General features: G+C 42.5%; 1 protein-coding gene across 2 annotated transcripts; it reads right to left on the bottom strand.

Moving 5' to 3' along the window:
- Nucleotides 1–801: 801 nt before the first annotated feature.
- On the bottom strand, nucleotides 802–22862 carry thumpd1 (THUMP domain containing 1). Of its 2 annotated transcripts, none has more exons than XM_068056875.1 (5): nucleotides 22771–22862; nucleotides 8535–8737; nucleotides 6104–6272; nucleotides 2885–3133; nucleotides 802–1702 (listed from the first exon to the last, which is right to left on the bottom strand). In XM_068056875.1, the coding sequence occupies exons 2-5, from the start codon at nucleotides 8733–8735 to the stop codon at nucleotides 1371–1373; spliced, it is 951 nt and encodes a 316-aa protein (XP_067912976.1). In that variant the 5' UTR covers nucleotides 8736–8737; nucleotides 22771–22862; the 3' UTR covers nucleotides 802–1370. The 2 variants fall into 2 exon arrangements, with proteins under 2 accessions (XP_067912976.1, XP_067912975.1); XM_068056874.1 differs by lacking the exon at nucleotides 22771–22862 and adding an exon at nucleotides 8896–8951.
- Nucleotides 22863–23144: the final 282 nt, after the last annotated feature.

A 23144-nucleotide genomic window follows, 5' to 3' on the forward strand; every position in this document is an offset into this window, starting at 1 on the left:
GAAATTTCCTTACCAAAGAGTGACAAGAATTGTGCAATACAATAGTTGAGGCGAATAGATCAGTGGTTCACAAACTGGGGTCCGTAAACTTTCTGGAGATCCATAAAATAATATGGAAGTAATAATGCTTGGTGGAAGCTGGGAGGCAGAATCAGGAGTAGGACCAACATCACATCAATGACAGACTCCGCAGTGAGAAGCAGGCACACCACATCCATCTCACTGATATCTATAAGCAAATATGTTTTCTTAAAAGCATTATTAAAACACTCTTTACATGCAGCACTTTCATATTATGATTATTATATAGTGTTATAATTTGTCTGAGGCTGTCGGTGATTACCAATCCATTCAAAAAGGGGTCCTTCAACCCAAGAAGTTTAAGAACCAATGGCATAGATGCATTTAAGGTAATGCTAAATAAGCACACAAGAGAGCAAGGAATAGAGGGATATGCTGATAGGGTTAGAACAAGGGGACAGGGGCAGGCTTGAGTGGAGCGTAGAACTAGACAAGATGGGCCAAATGGCTTTGTTTCTGTGCTGTAAACTCGATGCAATTCTACACAGTACGTAATCTGGTTGCACTTAGTGCTGATGCTGGGTGCAGACATTGGAAGAATTCAATCAACACAAACATCTCAGCCTTGAGAGCACAAATCTGAACACATACATAGCACAGGAAGGACTGCATGCATCACTTTGCAATTATGTTACAACTTTTTAGCGTCATAAAAGCATAACTTGTAACAATTGAAAATAAAAGTCAAATAGATGCAGAAAATCTCACTTGACCATCTTTAAATTTTTTTTAATCAAAATTACAGGCCTAGGAACCAAATTTTCAGATAAACAGCAAAAAACGTACAACATGCACTGCCATATGCAAATTTAAACAAGAATGACAACGATAATTATACCAAGTATTGAAGCTCAATTCATTCTAAACAGCTCGTTTGTCAATAAGAGTTTCTGAGAGATAAAATCAAATTGCAAAATTTCAACTAAAATCTTGCTTGAGCAAACTCCTTTTTTGTCAAAGATGGCCAAAATATCTTTTATTAAAAGAAACGTAAAAAAATTTGCTTGCATCAGCAACGACCAGGTCAAAAGAGATAAGCCACGAAAGAATCTTTTTGTATAGCTGCCCTTTCTGCTCTGCTCATTTACTGCTTGTGAAGAATAATCTCTGTAGAGTGAGCATGAGGGACATCCTTCGCCTAAAATACACAACGATGTAACTTCATCTCTTAGAAAAGGTTTGGTGTATAAAAACACAAAAAGAACCAGTCTGCGTAAAGGTCACAATCCACCGTACAATGACCCAGACTGGTTATTCCCACTATAAATGCAACTGTCTTTCTCAGCTTTCTATTCTCCACTTTTCTGTTCCTGAAGAATTTCTTTTCCACTTGGGAAAGATTGTCCCAGTTCCTGCTCACCTTTGCTCTTGGGTTCCTTTGCTTCCGATGGCTCTTTTGATCCTTGACAACCGTCACTCTCAGAGGGAAGAGAGGAGGTGTTTTTTTTGCATTTTTCCTCGATGTCGTTTTTTGCCACTTCTTGTAGGTTGTACTTGCGAAAAAGTATATAGTCCTGAACGACGCTCACACAGCAGACGCCTTTGATTATTTCCACAATGATGGTATATTCGGGGTTGTTAAGGTCCACTTTGTTTTCAGCATTCAAATTTATTACCACCCCTGAAATGTTAACAAGCTGAGTCAGTATTCCTTCCAAATACACAAAGAAAACTAGCAAACAAGAGTTTTTCCCAACACATACTGGAGAGTCAAAGAATATGAACATAAATGCATGAAAATTACTACAGTTTCACCCAGCAGCACATGCACCCTCAGTTGCCAGCGATCGCCAGAGCTGGCGGGCAGCCATAAAGGCGGGGCTAAAGAGTGGCGCGTCGAAGAGACTTAGCAGTTGGCAGGAAAAAAGACAGAAGTGCAAGGGGAAAGCCAACTGTGTAACAGCCCCGACAGCCAATTTTATCTGCAGCACCTGTGGAAGAGTCTGTCACTCTAGAATTGGCCTTTATAGCCACTCCAGGTGCTGCTTCACACACCACTGACCACCTCCAGGCGCATACCCATTGTTTCTCGAGACAAGGGGGCCAAAGAAAGAAGATATGCACCCTCACACAGTAAACCACTCTGCTTATTTACAGCAAGTTTAAATGCCAATATTTATTGAATTCTCACCAACTGATATTTTACTTCATTTCAAAATTTTTATTGCTTTGCAATGGCATAAATAGAACAATTGCTATGACAACAGCTTTCCAAGTTAAAACAGGACACGGTTTGATTAAAAGATTGCATCAATATATTAAATTCCAGGCAAGACTGGCAAAGTGTTCCAACACTCCTGTTCTCCATCTCTCCAAATGTGTTCAGTACTATTAAAAGTGAAAATATTCAGGGTGATGTTAATTATTGGCACACATTACATCTTCAGCCCTAGCAAATTGAAATGGATGGAGTTCCTGATAGAAGCGACACAAAAATCCTACCCAAGGCGGGGGGGGTGGCGGGGAATAGGAAAACAAAACAAAAGAAAGCAGAGTAGGCCCCTAATATGTACTGACAGATGGTTGGGAAGGGGCAAGCACTGGCAGGGCCTGCAAGCAGGCTGCATGGCCACTTTATTGACTATAATGTCAGGCCAGGCAGACAATGAAAACAGTGAAACATTTACAGATAAAGAAACTACGGCGAATTTATCCTGAAAAAATGCTATTTGAGAAGGATGTTAAAAAAAATAAGTCTTCTCACATTGTAACAAAGCCCACATCTTCTTTACAACATGGTTCCACTACTAACTTCCATCCACATATAAACCAACTAACACCTTATGGAAAACGTGATATCTACCTGCCAGAGCCTTGATGACATCATCTCTGCTCATGTGACTATTATTTCTGGCTTTATAAACGATCTGGAAAGTAGCCTTTTTAGGAACTTTGAACCAGGGTTCCAGGAAAGTCTCAAAATACTTTGGGATCTCCTCCATGAAAGCCTTGCACGATCCTGACACCGGCAACATCCGCAGAATGGCTCGGGTCTTCTTCTTCTTGGTTGCATACAGATCCTTTAAAATGTAGTGTACTAATTTTTCCGGTTCTGTTTTTAGAACCAAAAAATCCATTTAGATTCCCAAGTGCAATGACTCCGACTTTCACGTCACAAATGCTAGCAAGAGTTTCATTCAAGTCTACACATGTACATTTCAATTAAATCATATACAGATCAGGTGGACACCTCATATACATGCATTATGTAAGCTGTCGAAGAGACTTAGCAGTTGGCAGGAAAAAAGACAGAAGCGCAAGGGGAGAGCCAACTGTGTAACATCCCCGACAAACAAATTTTTCTGCAGCACCTGTGGAAGAGTCTGTCACTCTAGAATTGGCCTTTATAGCCACTCCAGGCGCTGCTCCACACATCACTGACCACCTCCAGACGCTTACCCATTGTCTCTCGAGATAAGGAGGCCAAAGAAGAAATGTAAGCTGCTCATTCAAAATACCACAATAAGTAGACTCAGTTACTTAGATGCAGCCAATGACTAATTTCTTAAATCAAAGATGACCTCTTGATTGAAGAAGCGCAGAAGGTTCAGAGAAACACACACACACATCATAGTCTGAATGCAAATGGGCAATAAAATTAATGGAATATTTGAGGTCAAAATGAGAGCAGGATACTGACTGATGCGGAGCAAGAGTACTTGGACACAGAGTAATGGCCCCTCAAACAATTCATACACGTTTAAAAGGACGGTCCCTGCATATGTATAGATATCTGTTCTGTTTCTTATGTTAATCAGCCATTTTATCTACAAAAAAATTAAAAGAACTGCTGATGTAACTTCCCTCATCTAGAGATTTGGACAGAGAACATCCTGCAAGCCTTTGATAGTCTTCTTTGATGGAAGCATTATCAAGCCATATTTTTCACTGCCAAAACCCCCACTACTGCAATATTATCCTGAAGAGCAAAGATAACCCCTAGCTTTTCTGTTATCAGCTCTTTCCTTAAAACCATCACCTGACCTTCCCCACCAACAAAAAAGCGTGAGGAGTTGAGGTACTTCATTGTCACCAAGACTGAGACCATCCATTCACCTGCCTCTGCTGATTTCCCTCCCCCATCCCCACCCCCACCCCTTCCCCTTGCTCAGTATGCCACACCTCTCCCTAGGCTTCCCCTTACCATAGCCCTGAAACTATGTCCCCCTCTAGTTTCTCTCCTATCTTCCCCCCATGCTCTTTCCAAGCTCATCTCATCCACAAGACCTACTTCTGCTCACTTGTCCCCATGCTGGTATTTCCTCCTTCAACCCTTCTGTCACAACTTACTGCCACATTTCCAATCTCCTTTCCTTCTTCCAAATCTTCGAAAATGCTATCACCTCCCAAATCCGTGTCCAACTTTCCAGCAACTCCCTGTTGAATCCCTCCAATCAGATTACTGCCTGACCATGGCACTGAAATGGTCCTAACTTCAAAGTGAATCAGCGATTTACTTGTACTTTTGATTTACTATACTGTATCTGCTGCTTACAATGTGGTCTCCTTTACAATGGAGAGACCAAACACAGACTGGGTGACTAATTTGCGGAACAGCTCCATTCAGTGTACAAGCATGTCCCTGAGCTTCCCGTCAGATCTCATTTCAATTCTCTACCTTGCTCCCACTCTGGCCTTTCTGGCCTTGGCCTGCTACAGTGTTCCAATGAAGCTCAATGTAAGCTCAGGAAACAGCACTTCACCTTTTGACTGGGCATTTTACAGCCTTCCAGACTCAACACTGAGTTCGACAATTTTAGATCATAACCTGTGCCCCCATTTTGTTTTGCGTTTCTTTTTGCTGGTTTGTTTTCTCGTTTCTTTCTTAATCCCTTTACTTTGCTCTTGGACGGCTGCTATCCTGCCATTCACACCTCATCCAGTCACATCTTTTGTTTCGTTGCTTGTTCCATTACCACTCCCTTTGGCTTTGTCTCATGAAACCTTTTGTCATTTAATCTTTCCTGCCCTCAACCCTATCATAGACCTTCTCTTTTGTTCTTCCCATCCCCCACCCCTTTCAATTGCTTAAAACCTATTACATTTTTAACATTTCTTAGTTCTGATGAAAAGTCACATACCTGAAACGTTAACTCTGTTTCTCTCTCCACAGATGCTTCAGACCTACTAAGTGTTTCCAGCCTTTTCTGCTTTTATTACAAATTACATCGTCTGTGATTACGAGCATGGTGCATTATCCCTCCTTGTCCTCTTTTCAGCCTTTGGTATTGTGGACAACAACATTCTCTTTCAACACTTTCCTCCACTGTCCAACACAGTGGGACTGCCCTCATTTGGTTCCACTCTGACTTATTCAATCACAGATATAGCAGGTCCAGCTATGCCTTCTCTTCCCAAGGATCCCCAATTAATCCTAGGTAACATTATCAGCAGACACGGGGCCAGCATCCACATGTCCTCTGATGACACCCAGCTCTACATCTCTATCAGCTCTTTCAACCCAACTGTCTCTGTCAATGCTGCTTGTCCGACATCCATTCTTGAATGAGGCACAATTTCCTCCAGTTAAACATGGGGAGAATGAAACCATAATTTTCCGTCTCCACCACCAACTGCATACCCTTTCTGCTGGTTTCATCCCCTGCCCAGCCGTATTCACAACTACAATCTACTGGATCACGAGCTGAGCATCCGAGCCCAATTCTTCCACCTTTGTAACAGCACCTGCTTCTGTGAAAAAGCAATGCTTGGGAAAGTGGGAATTTATAACAATTATAAGGCAACTTAAACCACTGAGATGGCACCTTTGAATAAGCCTCAATTTTGCATCATTGTATCACAATACTTCAGATCATCAAAAAGCCTATTATGCAAGGGGTTTCTTGCAGCAGCTGCCCTATATGCAGCTCAGGAATTCTAAAGCCAACACTAAAGCAACACAATAATGCCATCTCCACTTGGTACTTCACAACGGTGACATGGTTTTATAATTGGTTGCAACATACTCATACTACTCCCACAAATGGAATGGAATTAAACCCAGAACAGAAAAACACATCACCGATGTTAAGTGTTCTGATGAAGACAACATTGTTGGCTCCACTGTCCAAAGCCTGGAATCGTCGCAGTTGATTCTGGGTTGACGTGCGGATCTGTTTTACTTCCTTCTTCAAAGCAGTTTCAGCATCATCATCGTCTTCCTCATCCTCACTATTAGATTCCTCTACAAACTGAGAAAAGCACAGCAGAAATACACCTGAAAAATCTGAACACTTCCAAAATGATAAAGTGAAAGGATTAACATTTATCCACAAATCTTTTCCACCTCAAAATTCAGTATTCATCACAGGAAGAAGTACAGCAGAAAAAGTTGAAAGTGTTTGTGCAGCACAAACCGCTCATTATGTTTACCGCAGTCAGAGGCACTACTTTAATATTCATGTCTTAAATTTGATAAGCATTTCACTGTTGCCATTAACTTTCCATCCACTACACTGACAGAGGTTGCTAACTGACATCCACAAACACTGCACTCACTGGAACAGGAATTTATGCATCTGGAAGCAGTCAAAATTCATTGCATCAGAAATGAAAGTATCCTCATGCCACATCAATTGGTCTAGAATAAAAGGATATTTCAATTTAAATCAATGTTCTTTAAAGGGTTTTTCCCTAGCAAGCCTGGAATATAGTTCATACATGGCAAAAAAGTGATTGTTATAAATGGGTTGCACCATATTATCTTAAAAAAAAGTTCAAAACGAGAAAAAAAAACACAAGTTTGAAGATCTCTTGCAATCACTTTCTTTTGTAAAAAAAAAGTAATCTGCTAACTCCCTTTTATTTTCATCTTATGATCATTAAAATAACTGTGTGTTTGCTTCAGTAGTGCTCAGCAATAAAGTGCTGGAGGAGGCAACTGTTCATGTTCAGATGTTACAGAACACAAATATATAAAGAAGCTTAAATAATCCACAAAGTTATTGAGGCACCTTAGGTTAATTACTGTGACCACTCAATGTAAACATACCTGTTTTTATGTTCAGTCTCAAATTGGGACGTTTTACTACAGTAAAGGTGCTATATAAATGCAAGCTGTTGTTATTGTTGGGAAGGATTAAGAGATCACTGTTGTAACAGTTAACAACACTGTCAACTGTTACAACAGCAAGTATGCAAAATGAAAACTGCATGACAATATGTTATCAGTACATGCTCCGAATTTTAAACTTTGCTTCAGTTAAAACCCTCAAATATTTATGTAGTCCTGACAACTTATCTTCTATCCGCCTCATCCCATAAATTGTGAGGTTGTAAAAATCCAAATTCGCCCAAAGCACAACTTTGATCAAACAGCATAATTATTAAGCAACACCAACTGCTCACATACAGTTTCTAGTCACATGGGGCAGAATTTTTGATTCCCGTCGGAGACAAGGCTGCAGACGGGAGAGCCAGAAAATTAGCAATCGGCAGCAGTATGCTAGTTTGTGGCATGTTCCGCCTCCGGCCCATTTTGGTAGATGCAGGTTCAGGGGTGATGGCTGTTAAACTCCAGAAAGCTGGTTATGGAAGGATAATGCTGGAGCCTATATTTACTCAGTTCCACATTTATTGTGCAGAGTAAAAGGACTCCAAACATGCATGAGTCTGCTTACGTGCTCAACTAAGACCCCAATTAACACCCCTTCGCCTGCATATAAATAAACAAACCATTGATACAAAATTAACAGATTAACAACGGCTACCCACTTTCATGCAGCAGGTAGCCTATTAAAGGGCCAATTTAGGTCAATGGTCTGTGGCAGACTGGAATTTTCCAGTCAGCAGGTGGGCCGCCCATAGCAGCCGAAGACCAGACAATGCATGGAGGTGGTCTCTGGGCAGCAGACCAGGGGGCAACTGCGTTTTAAACCTACAACCCCTCCCCTACCACCCCCCCCCCCCACACAGCCTACATACTACAGGCTGCCCTGCGGAGGAGTACTCCCCCCTCCCCCCACCATAGCAGTCTGTCAGCTATAGCCAGTTTTAACTCAACCTGTTCCAAAAGTCTTCAAAAGGCGCCTCTCCTTTCATACATTGGCAGCTCCCACCTTTGTTGACAGGGCTGCCAGTTTGTGAGCGTTGGAGGAACTCCTATCGGCCCTCCAGCCTCGGGAGCCCGCCATCCTTAACTGGACAGTGGGCTTGCTCCCTGGTCACTAATTGGCCAGCTCATTAAAATAAAATCCCACCAGGGTCAGGACCCAGAAATGCACCCAACGTCAGGGTCACTAAAATCCAGCCCATGGTCCTTAACATTTTCAGGTGCTAGAGAGTTGGTGGTTTGGAAACTGCAGCTAATGTGGAAGTGATTTTGGAAATAAGTGATTTATTTCTTTAAATCCTCTAGGATTGCCCCCAAATCAGAATGAGATTCGAGTTGCTTGCATGGCACCAATTTCCCAGCTCACCACCCCTTCCCCCAATGGGATCTGACTGCACTGTACCTTCTCTGGGCCATACAGTCGGTCAGCATATTCGTTCAGCAAGCTGTACGCCTCCGCCGTGCATTTCTTCTCATTCATGTTGCAGGTGATGAGCAGCCCTTGCATCCCCACCTCCAGCTCCCGGCTCCCCCGGTGCTTCTTGGCCGCATGGCTCACATAGGAGCTCTTGTTTCTCCTCTTCGCTCTTGGGTCTGTTGTCATTGCTGTTCAAACGAAAGAGAATGGCAGAAATCAACAAGAAATGCACAACGAGGATAGCAACTTGAAGCGTGTACAAAGCAGTTTTACATAAATTATATATGTTTTAAACTGCATCATTTATAATATATTGCACATAATAAATGACCTCATATACACCTACCAACTCGAGCTCAAACCACTTACTATACAGGACTCCTCCTTTTAGCATCATTAAGCTGCGACACAATAATGTACAGCCTTCCACTGGGTCCTAGCGCTGGAGGAAATGAAGTCTGTGTTTTGCAAAATTACAATTTTGCGGATTGCGTACATTGGCTTTTTCTAGTGAGCTGTCCAGAATTTTCCAAACTGAAAGCAAGACACCAAAAGACTGCATTCAAAAGCCCACTTTTTTCCACTTGTCTTATGAAGTGCATGTATTAGTTCTAAATTTGTTTGCCACACCTCCACGACAAAACTGGATGATGGCAAGACAAAGAGAAAATGATATGACAAAATAACAGTCCACATGCGAGGAGAGGGCTTGATAGCATGTCTAAGTGATTGGAAATGGATCCATTTGAGCAAAAACGAATGTAAATCTGCTTGCACGCACAGTACTTTTTAAAAAGCAGCAATAAAATACAGATATTATCCAGTTTTCAGTTATCAAAATTATCAGGTAGTACCCCTTATACAATGGACATTCACCTCAGCTAGCAGTGTTGTTACAACAACAACTGTTACTTTTATAGCACCTTTAACGTAATAAAACATCCCAAGGTGCTTCATAGGAGTACTATAAAAGCAAATTCAACACTGAGCCACATGAGGAGATACTAAAGCTGCTGACCGAAAGCTTGGTCAAGTGAGGAACATCTTAAAGAAGAAAAGAGAGATAGAGAAGTGGAGAAGGTTGGAGAGGGAATTGCAGAGCATAGGATTTTGGTAGCTGAAGGCATGGTTACCAATGGTGGAGTGATTAAAATCAAGGGATGCTCATGAGGTCAGAATTAGAGGCGCACAGATATCTCGGAGGATTGTGTGGCTGGAGGAAATTACAAAAACAGGGAGGGGACAGTCCACGGAGGGATTTGAAAACAAGGATGAGAATTTTAAAACTGACACATTGCTTAGGTAAATGCAGGATGCAACTTGCTGTCATGCCTGTTGATTAGCATTCACATTTATTCCAACTGTCAATAGATATCAGGAAAATTTCTCAAAAGAATGTGTGTTTTTACATATTGACTTTTTGTTTGATACGACTGTGCAATATTACTTGCCTCCAGGTACTTATTGCAACAAACTGAAGTCTGAGGAGACACTACCAATTGTACCGCCTCTTCGTGCCAAGATTGCCAGCCCTTGTGTCTTTACATGGACTGACCCGATACACTCGACCCGGATATTTTCTGCCATCTTCATTGAATTACTGACTTCATGTATTGTGACAATTCATAGACCTCGGCATACTGGAAGTCCAGCTGGTCCAGTAATGTCTACAATGTAAAAAAATTGTGATAGCCATTCAGAGCTCCCATAGCTGCACTGTAAGGTTATCATTCCAATGCACTTGATTGGAGAACCATTGTAGACCATCAACCTAGCTCTGATGGGTTAGACCATAGATTCCCATTACGAATGTGCAGAATATTTGCACTTTCTCCAATATCGATTTTAATTCTGAGCTTGTGCTTGCCACTCTTGTTCAGATATATAATAGCATAATAGCATTGACATGCTGATACATATTGACTATGTGAAATATTTGCTCACTGTTCGCATGAGTGCACTTTTCATCAGTGTCCTCCTCTGTCTCTCCAATGACCTGATGTACCTGCTTGGGCTTTTGTTGTGTGTTGACATTCCTCTTGTTGCGTTTGCCATCCTTTCTTGCAGATGTTCTCTCTGCCTGTGATCTGCTATCATTCTTGTGTGCACTATGTGAGCTCGGCCTTCTGCACTGCCTTGCCCAATGCCCTCGCATGTCACAAGCTTTGCACAGGTCCTGGTACACTGGACAACTGTAAATTGGTTGAGTCAGGTCACATCTCCACAAAGCTGAGCAGATTTCTGGGCCTTGGTTACCATACCAACTGTCATAGCTGCCCCCAACGCTTGTAACTGACGGCACCCAGTAATGATGGCTTCAAATTTCCTTCCATCATTGAGTAGAGCATTGATGGTGTGCCCTTTCTTCTTTACTAGCAGGTCTTTTTGAAAGGTCTCGGGTGGGGTAGACATGACTACTAGCTCTATAAACCTTTCTGACAATTCAATATCTGCAAAGTCACGATATTGAGCTTTGTCTCAGCACCTTGCAACAAGTTGGTCAATGAACTGATCTTGCCTTTGCCAGTAGGACATAAGCTCAAGACAATGTACTGGGAAATTTAGTTTTACCTTCAGTTGCTGCTCCAGGAAAGTACAGATCTTGCTGGGGTACATCACATCCTCATCTAACAATCCTGAGGTATTGAGCCATTGCAATTCCTCATTGCCCAGTGCAATCTTAATTTTGGTAGCTTGTTTCTCCGGTTCACTCATATCTTAGTCTAGAAAAAACAACTCCATTTGCTGTCAGAATAGTTTAAATGCAGACTATGTCTGACACCTTCCAGTCCATAACTGGATGTTTGAAAGCCATTGTCTTAATTATCCTGATTTTTTATAAATAAAGGACTTTTGCAGATTGTATTTTTCATAGACACACTCTTTTTGTTTTCCTTTTAAGACAGATTCCGTACCTGCCCCTTTTAAGAGTGATAGATTATAGCTTTCGTTGTTTGCACTGACAGACTCTTCGTTGATACAGCTGTTCAGTTTTTTTTAGAACAGTGAGCTGCCATTTCTTTTATAAGGGCTGGGATTTGCAGTACTTGTAGTTGCCACAACCAGTTTTCTACTTCCTGCTGGATCTCCCATGGCGCTGTTGAGTTCCTCACATTATTTTGGACTTAGACTGTGCCCATGAAGCAAAAAAAGAGGAAAGCTAAAACAGTAGCAGCTCCAGCTACTGCTTTTAAGATTGTTGAACCCACTGCCAGATAGGTGAAAGCTCTGATCTCCTGGAAAATTGCCTGCCGTACTCACAGAGTTCCAACCTCCCGGGGTCCTTTCTGTGTCCTGGCTCACTGCAGTGTTGTGGGGTCTCTTGCTAGCTGCTCTCCTGCTGGATCTTTGGCCACTCGGGTACGCAGCTTGCTGTTCCTTGTTCTCTCACTTGATGTATTCTTCAGGAAAGATCAAGAGTTGCCACGATGTGATGTTTGGTGGTCTTCAGAAAAAATAAATATCCTGATGCTGCCACCATGTAATATTATTTGTCCCTTGGTGTGTGATCTGTTGTTAAGACTCAAAGGACTAAGACTCACAGGACTACAAGTAATATCCAAAATAAACGGGAGTTTTATTATATCTGAACTGGAACATATATATATGAATAGTTACTGCATGAGCTAGATTTCAACACCTCTCACTAAAGGCCTGCTTGGGTCTGCAAAAAAAAACCCGACACGAGCCTGACAGAACCACATCCGACTCGAGCCCGACCCGATCCAACCCATCAGTTAACTTACCTTCCGTTTTTCACTTTGTTGCTGATCTGCACAAGCTTAAAATAACTGTAACAAAACCACCTTTCTAGTCCAAAAATTAAATTAACAACGGAGCCACTTACCTGTGATAGACAGTGTCCAGCCCTACCTGACCCGATCCCGAATGCCGGACCCAGAAGTGCAACCCGACCCGACCCAATCCCGACTCATGTCGTCGGGTCCCGTCGGGTCCGGTTTGGGTAGCCGGCCTTTACCTCTCACTCCGCTGGGCTCCAACCATAACTTACTGGTCATGTGCGACCCAACATAATTTCCTCTGATGATCTTCAATTAAAGTTCTTAAGGAAGTCCCTTCTTAAGATCATCCGACAACAGACTGCAGCAAAAATCTGAATTCAAGCCTATTATGCTAACCCCGAAAGAACTACAGACAGAGGGAACAATAGATCAGAAGCATCAGGACCTTGTCTCTTGATGTGCAGGTTGACTGCTGAGTCTGGTGGCAGTAGAAGCTGATTGCTAGATTGTATGAGAAGCTGTACACGTTAAGTCAACTCACAAGCACTATGGGCTTTTAAAGTGAAACTCACAAGTCTTTGTACTGAATGGTCAGCTGACATCTACAAGGTGACATTTATCTTGAAAAATAGGACAAATACCATGGCCAAAATACTGATGGATGGCATCATTAGCTGTAAAAGTCATTAAGGCTTTCAAAGCTTTTTTATCTTCAGCAAAGTAACCACCAAAACATCACATTTACCCGCGACCCCCACCCCCCCCCCCCAACCAATGCTCCTACTTCCATCATTCAGGTTTGTTCTTTACAAACATGGGTATCCATTACGTCAAAATACAGACTAATCGGAACATAACCCTCTAGTATTCTGATCAAGACTTTCCTGCACTTCGCAGGTTGCCTGTGTTTTTATTTTTTCCAGTTACACACAGAAGAAAAATAATGCCGAAGTCGTCATTAATGGAGCAATAACGGCATCAAAATGGGGTCGGTAGACTTACCGCCCCATTAACGCTGGCACTCTGCCCATTGCCACTTTTACAGGGGCCCGTCGCCTTTCTTTCAGAACACAGATAATTAGTTGCTGCTAGTCATCATTTGTACTCTTACTGATGTTAATTAGCCTACTTTCAGGCTGCCTAATTAGTTCTAAAATCCTTAGCATAAATTATTACTTCTGAGAGCGCCAGAATTAAACTAAAGTTCTTTTGATTGTTTAACGGGTAAATACTCCACATCATTAGCCTTGATGATGGACTGTACTGATCCATACAAACCATGAACTGGTCCTAATTTCGATTCCCGGTCCTTTAGTTATTCTCAGCCAAAGCAGCACTAGTGGTACTGGAGCAACCCTCTTGGGCTTGGGAGGGAATAATCTGTCAGGACTCCTGCTCCTGGCTATAATAAAAACAGAAAGTGCTAGAAATAATCAGCAAGTCTAGCAGCTTCTATGGACAGAGCTAACAGTGTTTAAGCAAGGCAGGGAAAAGGGGAGAGGGGAGGAAAGAAAAATTGGGAAGATCTATGATCGGGTGAAAGGCAGGAGAGATGACAAAAGGGAAAAGGGCAGAAGAATAGAGTCGAGATAGGACGAAATCAGTTCTGTGGGACAAGACCAGGCTGACATGATGGGTCTACCAGGGCAGTCCTGTTTGTGGATCTTGAGAAGAAGGTAGAAACGGGCTGTTCGGAGTTAGGGGACTATGAGATTGGAGGCCATGGAGGGCAGATCTCCAGTGGAGATGAAATCAGTTACAGTCAGAAATGATGGCTTGGTGTTAGGTGGTGGGGTCATAGTCCAGTGGGAGGTAGGAGGTGGTGTCAAAAAGTTGGTGTTCAGCCTCTGCTAAGTAGAGGTCGGTTCACCAAGCAACAACAGTGTCACTATTGACAGCAGGTTTGATGACAATGTTAGGGTTGGACCTGAGCAAACAGAGTGCTGCAAGTTCAGAGGGAGATAGATTAAAGTGAATAAGGGGAGCAGAGAAACTAAGATGGCCAATGCCGTGCTGACAGTTCTCAATGAAAAGATCTAGAGAGAATAAGAGGCCAGAAGGAAGAATCCTGCCCAAAGAAGTGGGAGTGGAGGCCAAGACGATGAAAGAAGAGCTCAGCTATAATGGTCCGTTATCTATGATGTTCCCACAGTCAAACAGTCTGCCAATGTCCACTGTCATGGCATGCACATGAAGAAAGGTTACGTGTTGAGGTATCAGAAGGCTGTCGGGCATCTGTGTAACCTTACACCACCTTGAATCAGTGGCTTCAGGAAAGATGGGAATAAAAGCGAGATTTTTTTTAAAATAACTATTAATTATACAATGTTTCAGATTCATAAATTATTAAAAGTTAACTCACATCTTAAAATTGTGATCAAAAAGTTCAAACAATGCTGGGATTCACCAAAAGAAGCATTTGATTTAAAAGCTAAAAGTTCTCCTGTAGTTTTATAGAGACCAAACCAACATCATTTAGAGTATTGTGTTCAGCTTTGGGTGCCCTGCCTTACAGAAAATATACTGACTTTGGAGAAGGTTCAATGAAAATTCACTAAAATAGCTTGTGTGAAAGGTTTTGATAAGATACTGGGCAAACCTGGTCATTTCTTAAAGATGAGGTGGTCAAGGGAGAATCAGGATAAGCATTGAACAACTGTATATATAAGCAGGTATTTTTATACCTGGCCTCCAGGTGTGACTTCTCTATAAACAACTCCAATAGCCAGCAAAGCTCCTAAGGTTGGGTTAACTTCATTGCATCTTCCAGTAAGTGTTTGTTTTTAAACAAAGTCCCAAGTGTCCTTCCAGTGATTATTTAAGAAAACAACTCCTCACAGTCTTTTAAACACAAGTCCTCAAAAATTATTCATAACGGAAGCACCTTCATAACAAGACCAAAATGCCTTTCATGTTTTTTCAGTGTGACTCAGAGGGCTTTGACCAGGCTGAAGTTGGTATGCACAGAGAATCCCCTCCTCCAAAGCATCAATATGAGTCAACAATTGGAACTGGTGCCCTTTGTATTTTCCAAGTCAATAGCTTTTAGATCCCCATTTGAACCATAAGGCTGTACTTGGGGTCACCCACCACTATCTCCCACTGATTACCCTATGTTCATGATGGTGAGTACAGTACACTAGATCTCCTGGATGATAAAGCCAACACAATATCATCCACAAAAAGATGGCCTGAATTTTACCAGCCCATTGGAGATGAGCTGGGAGGTGGGAGTGGTGGTAAAATGGCAGCAAAAGGCATTGGGAAGGAAGTCCGATGTGTTGCCGCCATCAAGGGATCGTCCCAGTGGTGGGAACAGCCCCAGAGGTGGGTGGCCAATTACTTGGCCTATTGATGACCATTTTACCAGCCTGCCACCATTTTACTGGTGTAAGAATTTTCCCCGCCAATAAGGAGTCCACCAGCTCCATAGAGGCGTTCTCCCAACAGCTTCCCGTGGTGGGAGAGGGACCTTCTTTCCCAGAGACTCCATGGCCCAAGGAGGGCCCACCCTCCCCCCATCAGTAGCAATTGCTGCCCTCCCAGCCCTGATGCCACTGCTGGAGAGATCACCCCTCCGATAGCCAGGACCTGTCTGACTGGCCCTGGCCCATCAATATTTTTCCTACCGCCCCTTCGAGGGCTCCTCAATATGGAGGCAACCTCTCTTTCCCCTTGCAGCATCAGCAGCGGCTACCTCTATACGTGGTACTGCTGAAGCCACAGAGCTGGCAGCCGTCTAATTCGGCCAGCAGCTCAGAGAGGCATGTTGCCATCGTTCTGGCGGCAGGCTCTTAATTGGCCGCCACCAGTAAAATTGCCGCTGTGATCCCGCCATTCGCGATGACAGGACTCACTGCGTGCTAGTAAGATACCGGCCAGAGAGTCACATGACAAATTTCAAAATTTGCAGATGACACAAATCTTGGAAGTACAGTGAACTGTGAGGAGGATAGTGATAAGACATACGACCATACCATACGACCAGACGAATTAGGAGAAGTAGGCCATTTGGCCCGTTGAGCCTGCTCCGCCATTCAATAAGATCGTGGCTGATCTGTTTCTGTCTCGAATTCCACACTCCCATCTACCCCTGATAATCTTTGATTTCCTTGCCTAACAAGAATCTATCTACCTCCGCCATAAAAATATTCAATGACCCTGCCTCCACCACCTTCTGACGCAGAGAATTCCAAAGTCACACAACCCTCTAAGAGAAAAAATTCAAAAGGACATAGACAGGCTGGTGGAATGGGTGGACATATGGCAGATGAAATTTAATGCAGAGAAGTGTGATGTGATATATTCTGATAGGAAGGACAAGGAGAGGCAATATAAAATAAAAGGGTACAATTCTAAAGGGGGTTCAGGAACAGAGAGACCTTGGGGTATATGTGCACAAATCATTGAAGGTGGCAGGGCAGTAAGAAAGTGGTTAAAAAGACATAGGGGATCCTGGGCTTCATAAATAAAGGTATAGATTACAAACACAAGGAGGTTATAAAGAACCTTTATAAAACAATCATTCGGCCTTAATTGGAGTGTTGTGTCTAATTCTGGGCACTGCACTTCAGGAAAGATGTGAAGGCTTTAGAGAGGGTATAGAAAAGATTTACAAGAATGGTTCCAGGGCTGAGGGAGTTCAGTTACGCAGATATATTTGATTGAAAGGTCGTAAATGTCACCCCACTATTTAAGAAGGGAGGGAGAAAGAAAACAGGGAATTACAGACCCGTTAGCCTTACATCAGTCATTGGGAAAATGCTAGAATTTCTTTTAAAGGATGTGATAAATGTATACTTGGATAATAATGATCTGATTGGGCATAGTCATCATGGATATATGAATGGGAAATCATGCTTGATGAACATGTTGAAGTTTTTTGAGGATATTACTAACAAAATTGATAAAGGGGAGTCGGTGGACGTTGTTATGACCAGGTGAGCAATGTGTCTAGGGGTCTTTTGCTGTCTTTACCTTATTGTCTTTGCTGGTCTTATTGTAACAGGGTTTAATGTTAAACACACTGTTTTGAGCTCCCCATTTGTGAATCCTTGTTCACAAACTTTCCAATTATAAGGCAAAGAAATGAGCATAAACAGGCTTTCTTTGGTTTAAAGAAGATGAAATTTATTAAACCTTAAACTTAAACTCTAATACGGTTCATGCCTACAGATATACAACGCACCCACGCTATCATGCACATGCAATACAAACATGCAGATCGGGACAGAAAAGAGCAGAAGAAAAGATAAGTAGAACAGTTTGAGGCAATATCTGATTACTATTTCTTGAGCTCACTGTAGTCCTTGATTGAAGATATGGTCTTGCGTTTCGTTGGGGCACGGTAGTCTTCTTAAAAACTTGTTCACGAAGGAAACCTTTCTCTCTTTGAGTTTCATGTGTTTTCACAAGATTCAGTTCCGTGGGAAGAGATGAAGGCAGGCAGACAGGGGAAGAAATGTTTTCAGTCCATTATCCCATGGCGTTCTGAGTTCAAACCCTTTGTTGGAAGTTCAAATTCACAAACTCCAGCCAGTTAATCATGTGACTAAAACTGGTTTGACGACTTCTGTGTATTGGGGAAGCAACTGCTGGGTCCCCATTGTTTCAACACTGTCTGGTACTATGCAAATTTCCTCCCAGTCAGGGCTTGCAATTTTAAGTTTTTGTTCATGTGGTGAAATAATGTGAGCCTCAGTCTTGGCAGGTGAGTGGGTGGGGGGGGGGGGGGGGGGGTGGTGGTTGCCTGACACCTCCATACCCAGGGAAATGAAAGTCGATTTGAAGAAAATGGCACATTTCATTACAGAGTTTAAGAGAAATATAAGATACAGAAAGAAACCATGCATTTCTCTCTTTCATTTCCATTCATTCACCAATCTTGAAGCTCGTTAAAAATGGTCTGTTCTGGGTGCCAGGACTGATTTAGTTTCCCCTTTTTTTCCCTCAGCAGTGTTAGTACGGGCGGGTCTATCATGAACTCTCTGATTCATGCAAAGACTTTTGATTTCAGGGGATGGTACTCTTTTCCTCTGACATTGGGGGAGGAGTCTCTGTTACTCTCCCCTTTGTTCTCTGGGACACTCCTACCTGCAGGTATTTGTGCAGATTTAACTTCATTCTGTTGTGACACTTCGACTAGGTGAGGCATCACCCTCACGGTTTCTCTGCCCCCCTAAAGGTCTCTCCTTGTCTCTGCAGGGTTCCTGTAAATGCTGTTAGCAACTCTGGTGGGGTGCTTCCAGAGTCTGTATTTATATAGGAGGATGAGGGGTCTCACATATTTTCTGGGTTGGTTGACCAGGCGGGAGGGGTTTTCATCTGGTATTCTTCCCAGACTTCCTTTAACGTGCCCTCTGGATCACTTTTTCCCCTTCTCTTTCTGAACATTTGCCAGTCATGTGCCTGCCTGTCCCCTTTTGTTCTCGGCAGGGTCCCTTACAGTTCACTAGTCCTCTGCTGGAGGGTCCTCCTAACACCTGTACAGGACTGAGGGGTGCAGGTTTCATTAGAGGTTGGTGTTTCCCCTCAACCTGGCAGATGTGGCATCGCCTGCAGTACTCCACCACATCCTTGTGGAATTTTGGCCAGTCAAATTGTTGTCTTATGCGGGCTTTGGTCTTTCGCATACCAGCATGTACAGCCACTGTAGTCTCGTGGGCCCTTCTTAATATTATATATCAATGATTTGGATGTGGGGACCAAATGTAGTATTTCCAAGTTCAAGGATGACACAAAACTAGGTGGGAATGTGTGTTGTGAGAAAGATGCATAGCAGCTTCAAGGGGATTTGGACAGACGTAGTGAGTGGGCAAGAACATGGCAGATGGATTATAACGAGGGCCTGTACTGCGCTGTAATGTTCTAATTCTAATTCTAACGTGGAAAAATGTGAGGTTATTCAATTTGGTAGGAGGAACAGATGTGCAGAGCATTTCTTAACTGGTAAGAGATTAGAGAGTGTAGATGTACAAAGGGACCTGGGCGTCCTCGTCAATAAGTCACTGAAAGCTAACATGCAGGTGCAGCAAGCAACTAGGAAGGTTAATGGTATGTTAGCCTTTATCACAAGAGGATTTGAATGCAGGAGTAGTGAAGTCTGGCTTCAATTGTATGGAACCTTGGTGAGACTGCACTTGGAGGACTGTGTGCAGTTTTGATCCCCTTACCTGAGGAAGGATATTATTGCCATTCCCGAGATGGCAGGACTGTCCTATGAAGAGAAATTGGGGAAACTGGACCTGTATTCTCTAGAGTTTCGAAGAATGAGAAGTGATCTCACTGAAACCTACAAAATATGATAAAGGGATAGACAGGGTAGATGCAGATAAGATGTTTCCCCTGGTTGTGAAGTCTAGAACCAGGGGACACAATTTCAAAATAAGGGGGAAGCCACTTAGGACAGAGATGAGGAGAAACTTCTTTACTCAAAGGGTTGTGAATCTTTGGAATTCTCTAACTCAGATGGCTGGGGAAGCTCAGTCAGATTGACAGATTTCTAAATACAAATGGCATAAGGGGATATGGCGATAGTCTGGGAAAAAGGCATTGAAGTGGTTGATCAGCCATGATCAGGTGGGGCAGGCTGGATGGGCTGAATGGCCTACTCCTGTTTATATTTTTTTAGAAGCAGGGGTTGTTCTCTTTAGAGAAGGTTGAGAGGATATTTGATCGAGGTGTTCAAAATCATGAAGGGTCTAAACCGACAGAAACTGTTTCATTGGCAGAAGGGCTGAGAACAGAGGATACCGATTTAAGATAATTGGTAAAAGAACCAAAGGCGACATGAGGAAAAACTGTTTTACACAGCAAGTGGTTAGGATCTGAATTCTGGAAAGCACTGCCTAAGCGTGGTAGAGGCAGATTTTCAAAAGGAAATTGGATAAACGCCTGAAGAGAAAATATTTGGAGGGCAACAGGGAAAGGGCCAGGAAATTGCAGCTCACTGAGTTGGAGTTGCTTTTGCAGAGAGCTGCAATGGACATAAGGTGCCAAATAGCCTCCTTCTGTACTGTTACAATTCTATGCTTCTATGTGGAAATGCCTGGAACAGTCTAAGGCTGCCCCTTATGATTCCATCAAATATATAAAGCGATTGAATAGGTTGTGTGACACTGGACAACCTAACCTCATTCATTTTTTGAGAGTTAAGCTCTTAACCTGGGTTAAGAGACAATTGTTGGGCCTGCAGGTCAAATGGTAGACTTGTCTCAACTTGCCAACTTGAGGTTTAGGCCATTTTAAACCCCGGGCCCCATAAACACAGTTTAAGCCCAACTCCTGCCAGAACCCAGCAGAAATGACGTGGTGCCAGCAGGTGGTGAGTCAGGTGAATGCTGGGGGAGTGAACAATTACAGGCAGTACAGTCAGAGATGTCCAGGGTAGGGAGGGCCCTTAATTTCCTTGTGGATCTTGGAAGAGTCCTCCTGCCCTTCCCAACCCACAAGGAAACCTTCAAAAACATATCTTCACATCCCTCTTCTGGACCTGATTTTCCCTGCTGCCAGGTTTCCCTGTTGAGGCACGTGAAATGGCACCAAACACACAACTGTGTTAAATTTGTGTTGGGTTCTGAATGCATCATCGGACCCTGGTTTTATATATTTTTGAGGCTCTATGCCTGCCTGCAGCAAAAGTCTCACGTGCTAGCCCAAACACACTTGCAAAAATGGTGCAAGGCACGACTGTGACATCCTTCTGGAGGGAAGAACACTGCCTCTGTATTAACCCCCAACATGCCCTGTTCTCGTCATGCAAGTTAAAATCAGGCCTTAGACTCACTAAGTTCCTCACCTACCCTTACACAGGTCATGGAACTAGAATAGAGCTACCTATCACAGATAAAGTCTAAAATTTACCAAGTACTCTCTTTGCTTCCAGTTTCCTCATGGCAAACAATAAATGTACTGTAACTGGGTTCCTTCTTATCTTATGATGCTCCACGTTCTTGTATAAAGCCACAATCTGTCCTACACATTCCTCATGAAAATGAAATCCAGTTCGTTCTTTCTTGCTTGCTCTGTAGTCCCTGAAGGCATCGGAAATACTTGCCACAACAAACTGAAGAACTCTCTGAAGAGTAACTCGTCAGTGAGATCTTTTAGAATTTTCTGGTTCACTGGGATACATTTTCTTGTGAGTAAAATTTACAATGGTGTTCGGAACAGAGGGTATGTGTGTGTGAAACAGAATCCTATCGAGCATCCTTGGAACACCAGCTCCAAGGTGAGTTGATTCCTGACAAAGTTCTCTAAAACCCCAGTAATGGTAAGTTAAGCTAGGCAAGCAGGGCCTCAATATGGGCGACAGGTTCTACTTTATTTCCACTTTATTCAGATTATCTGAGCAAGTGTATTACATAGCTGCAAGCATTTATCTCTTTTGGTTGCACAATGTTTACTTTAAACAAGATAGCGCTAGAAACTGCTACTCAAACCGGTCAACTGGAATTATTTTTGGAATTTCTTTTTCAAAATTTGAACATTTCCTGCCATCTTGAAATTTTGGAACATTGTATTCAACAAGCATGATCTTGGTGTAACTGCTGGAATCATATTCATCAGATCTTTTTTGGGGTTACCATGTTATTGTCAATTTTTGTCTGGCAAAACAGAAGTGGTTAATGATGATGTCCCATTAATGATAAACAGTACTGGAACGGGAAAGCCAATGTGGTGCACTCTGCTGGTAAGGTTTAAGGAAGCCATTCTTTGAATTTAGTTTCTGCCAAGAAAGTACATAATTATGAAGTGGTACCTGCTGTCAATGAATGGTAAAGGAAGATGTCCCTCATACTTACTTTGATGAGTTCAAACAGAATAGACAATATCAAATTAAAACAAAGAAGTCAAACAAATTTCACCATTTTTTCAACGATAATAACTGTTATATAGCAAGCCTAAGCAAGGGAGGGAAATTAACATAGCAAAAAGTAAATTACTTTAGAAAAGGCGACTGAAAACATAATTAAATAGACAAGTTGTTAGCAGACTTCTAAAGGCAGATACTGAGTGAGCACAGTTAAATGGCTTTAGAAGAGAGCCTGGGAGGGGCATACTGGCTGTAAGATCAATCTCTGATAGCAGAGCGGAAAGGAATGACGGTAAGTAGTAATCTAGAGTGTGGGCAATGGAATGTGAAGGCTGGACGTATAGCAGATTTTAAAAATAGGGTTAGCAAGGCCATGGGTTTGAAAACATGGTCAAGGATGTTATAAGTCGATTAAGGGAGCCAGAGGGGGAGCAGTGGAGCTCGGTGACAAGCAAGATGATGGGTGTGCAGCAGCAGGCATTTGGTGCAGAGTTCTGAATTAACCAGATCTTGTGGTAAGACAACATTAGAGAAATGGATCCTTCAGGAGATGAAGCTGTGTTTGAGGATTTCTACAGTGGGAATGCTGAAGTAGAGGTGCAAACAGGCAATGTTCTGGAGGTGGAAAAAGCCAAATAAACAAAATACAGGGTAAAAAGCTCACCTTAAAATCAGAGAATGTCAAGGCTTTATACCACCAAGCTCAGCCAAAGTGTAGTCAGGGAGATTGATGAGTCAGTATGAGAAACAATTGATGCTAAGGAGAACCAAATAGGTTAGCATCAAATTTGATGTCGAGCTGTAAAAAGATTCAACATGCAGGAGTAATGTTTGGAAATGTTCTTTAGAATTTTCTGATGCATCTACAGCATTAGGACCAAACCAACACTTTCATGGGTGTTTATTTATGTGGACTATAATATGACCTGTTTTGGTTATATCCTGGAAGTCACTCACACAGATAGGAATTAGACAATATCCTAAATCAAGGCTGTGAAAGGAAATATATAGGTGGTAAATAATCTCAGAGGGAATAAT

Source organism: Heterodontus francisci, chromosome 24 (assembly GCF_036365525.1).
Source record: "Heterodontus francisci isolate sHetFra1 chromosome 24, sHetFra1.hap1, whole genome shotgun sequence".
NCBI lineage: Eukaryota > Metazoa > Chordata > Chondrichthyes > Heterodontiformes > Heterodontidae > Heterodontus > Heterodontus francisci.

Coding starts and splice junctions, on each gene's coding strand:
- thumpd1 (XM_068056875.1), bottom strand. CDS start 8,735: ATGACAACAGACCCAAGAGCGAAGAGGAGAAACAAGAGCTCCTATGTG. Junction 3,134..6,103: donor CATCAGAACACTTAACATCG/GTGATGTGTTTT, acceptor TTCTAAAAACAG/AACCGGAAAAATTAGTACAC. Junction 1,703..2,884: donor TGTCATCAAGGCTCTGGCAG/GTAGATATCACG, acceptor TTAACATTTCAG/GGGTGGTAATAAATTTGAAT.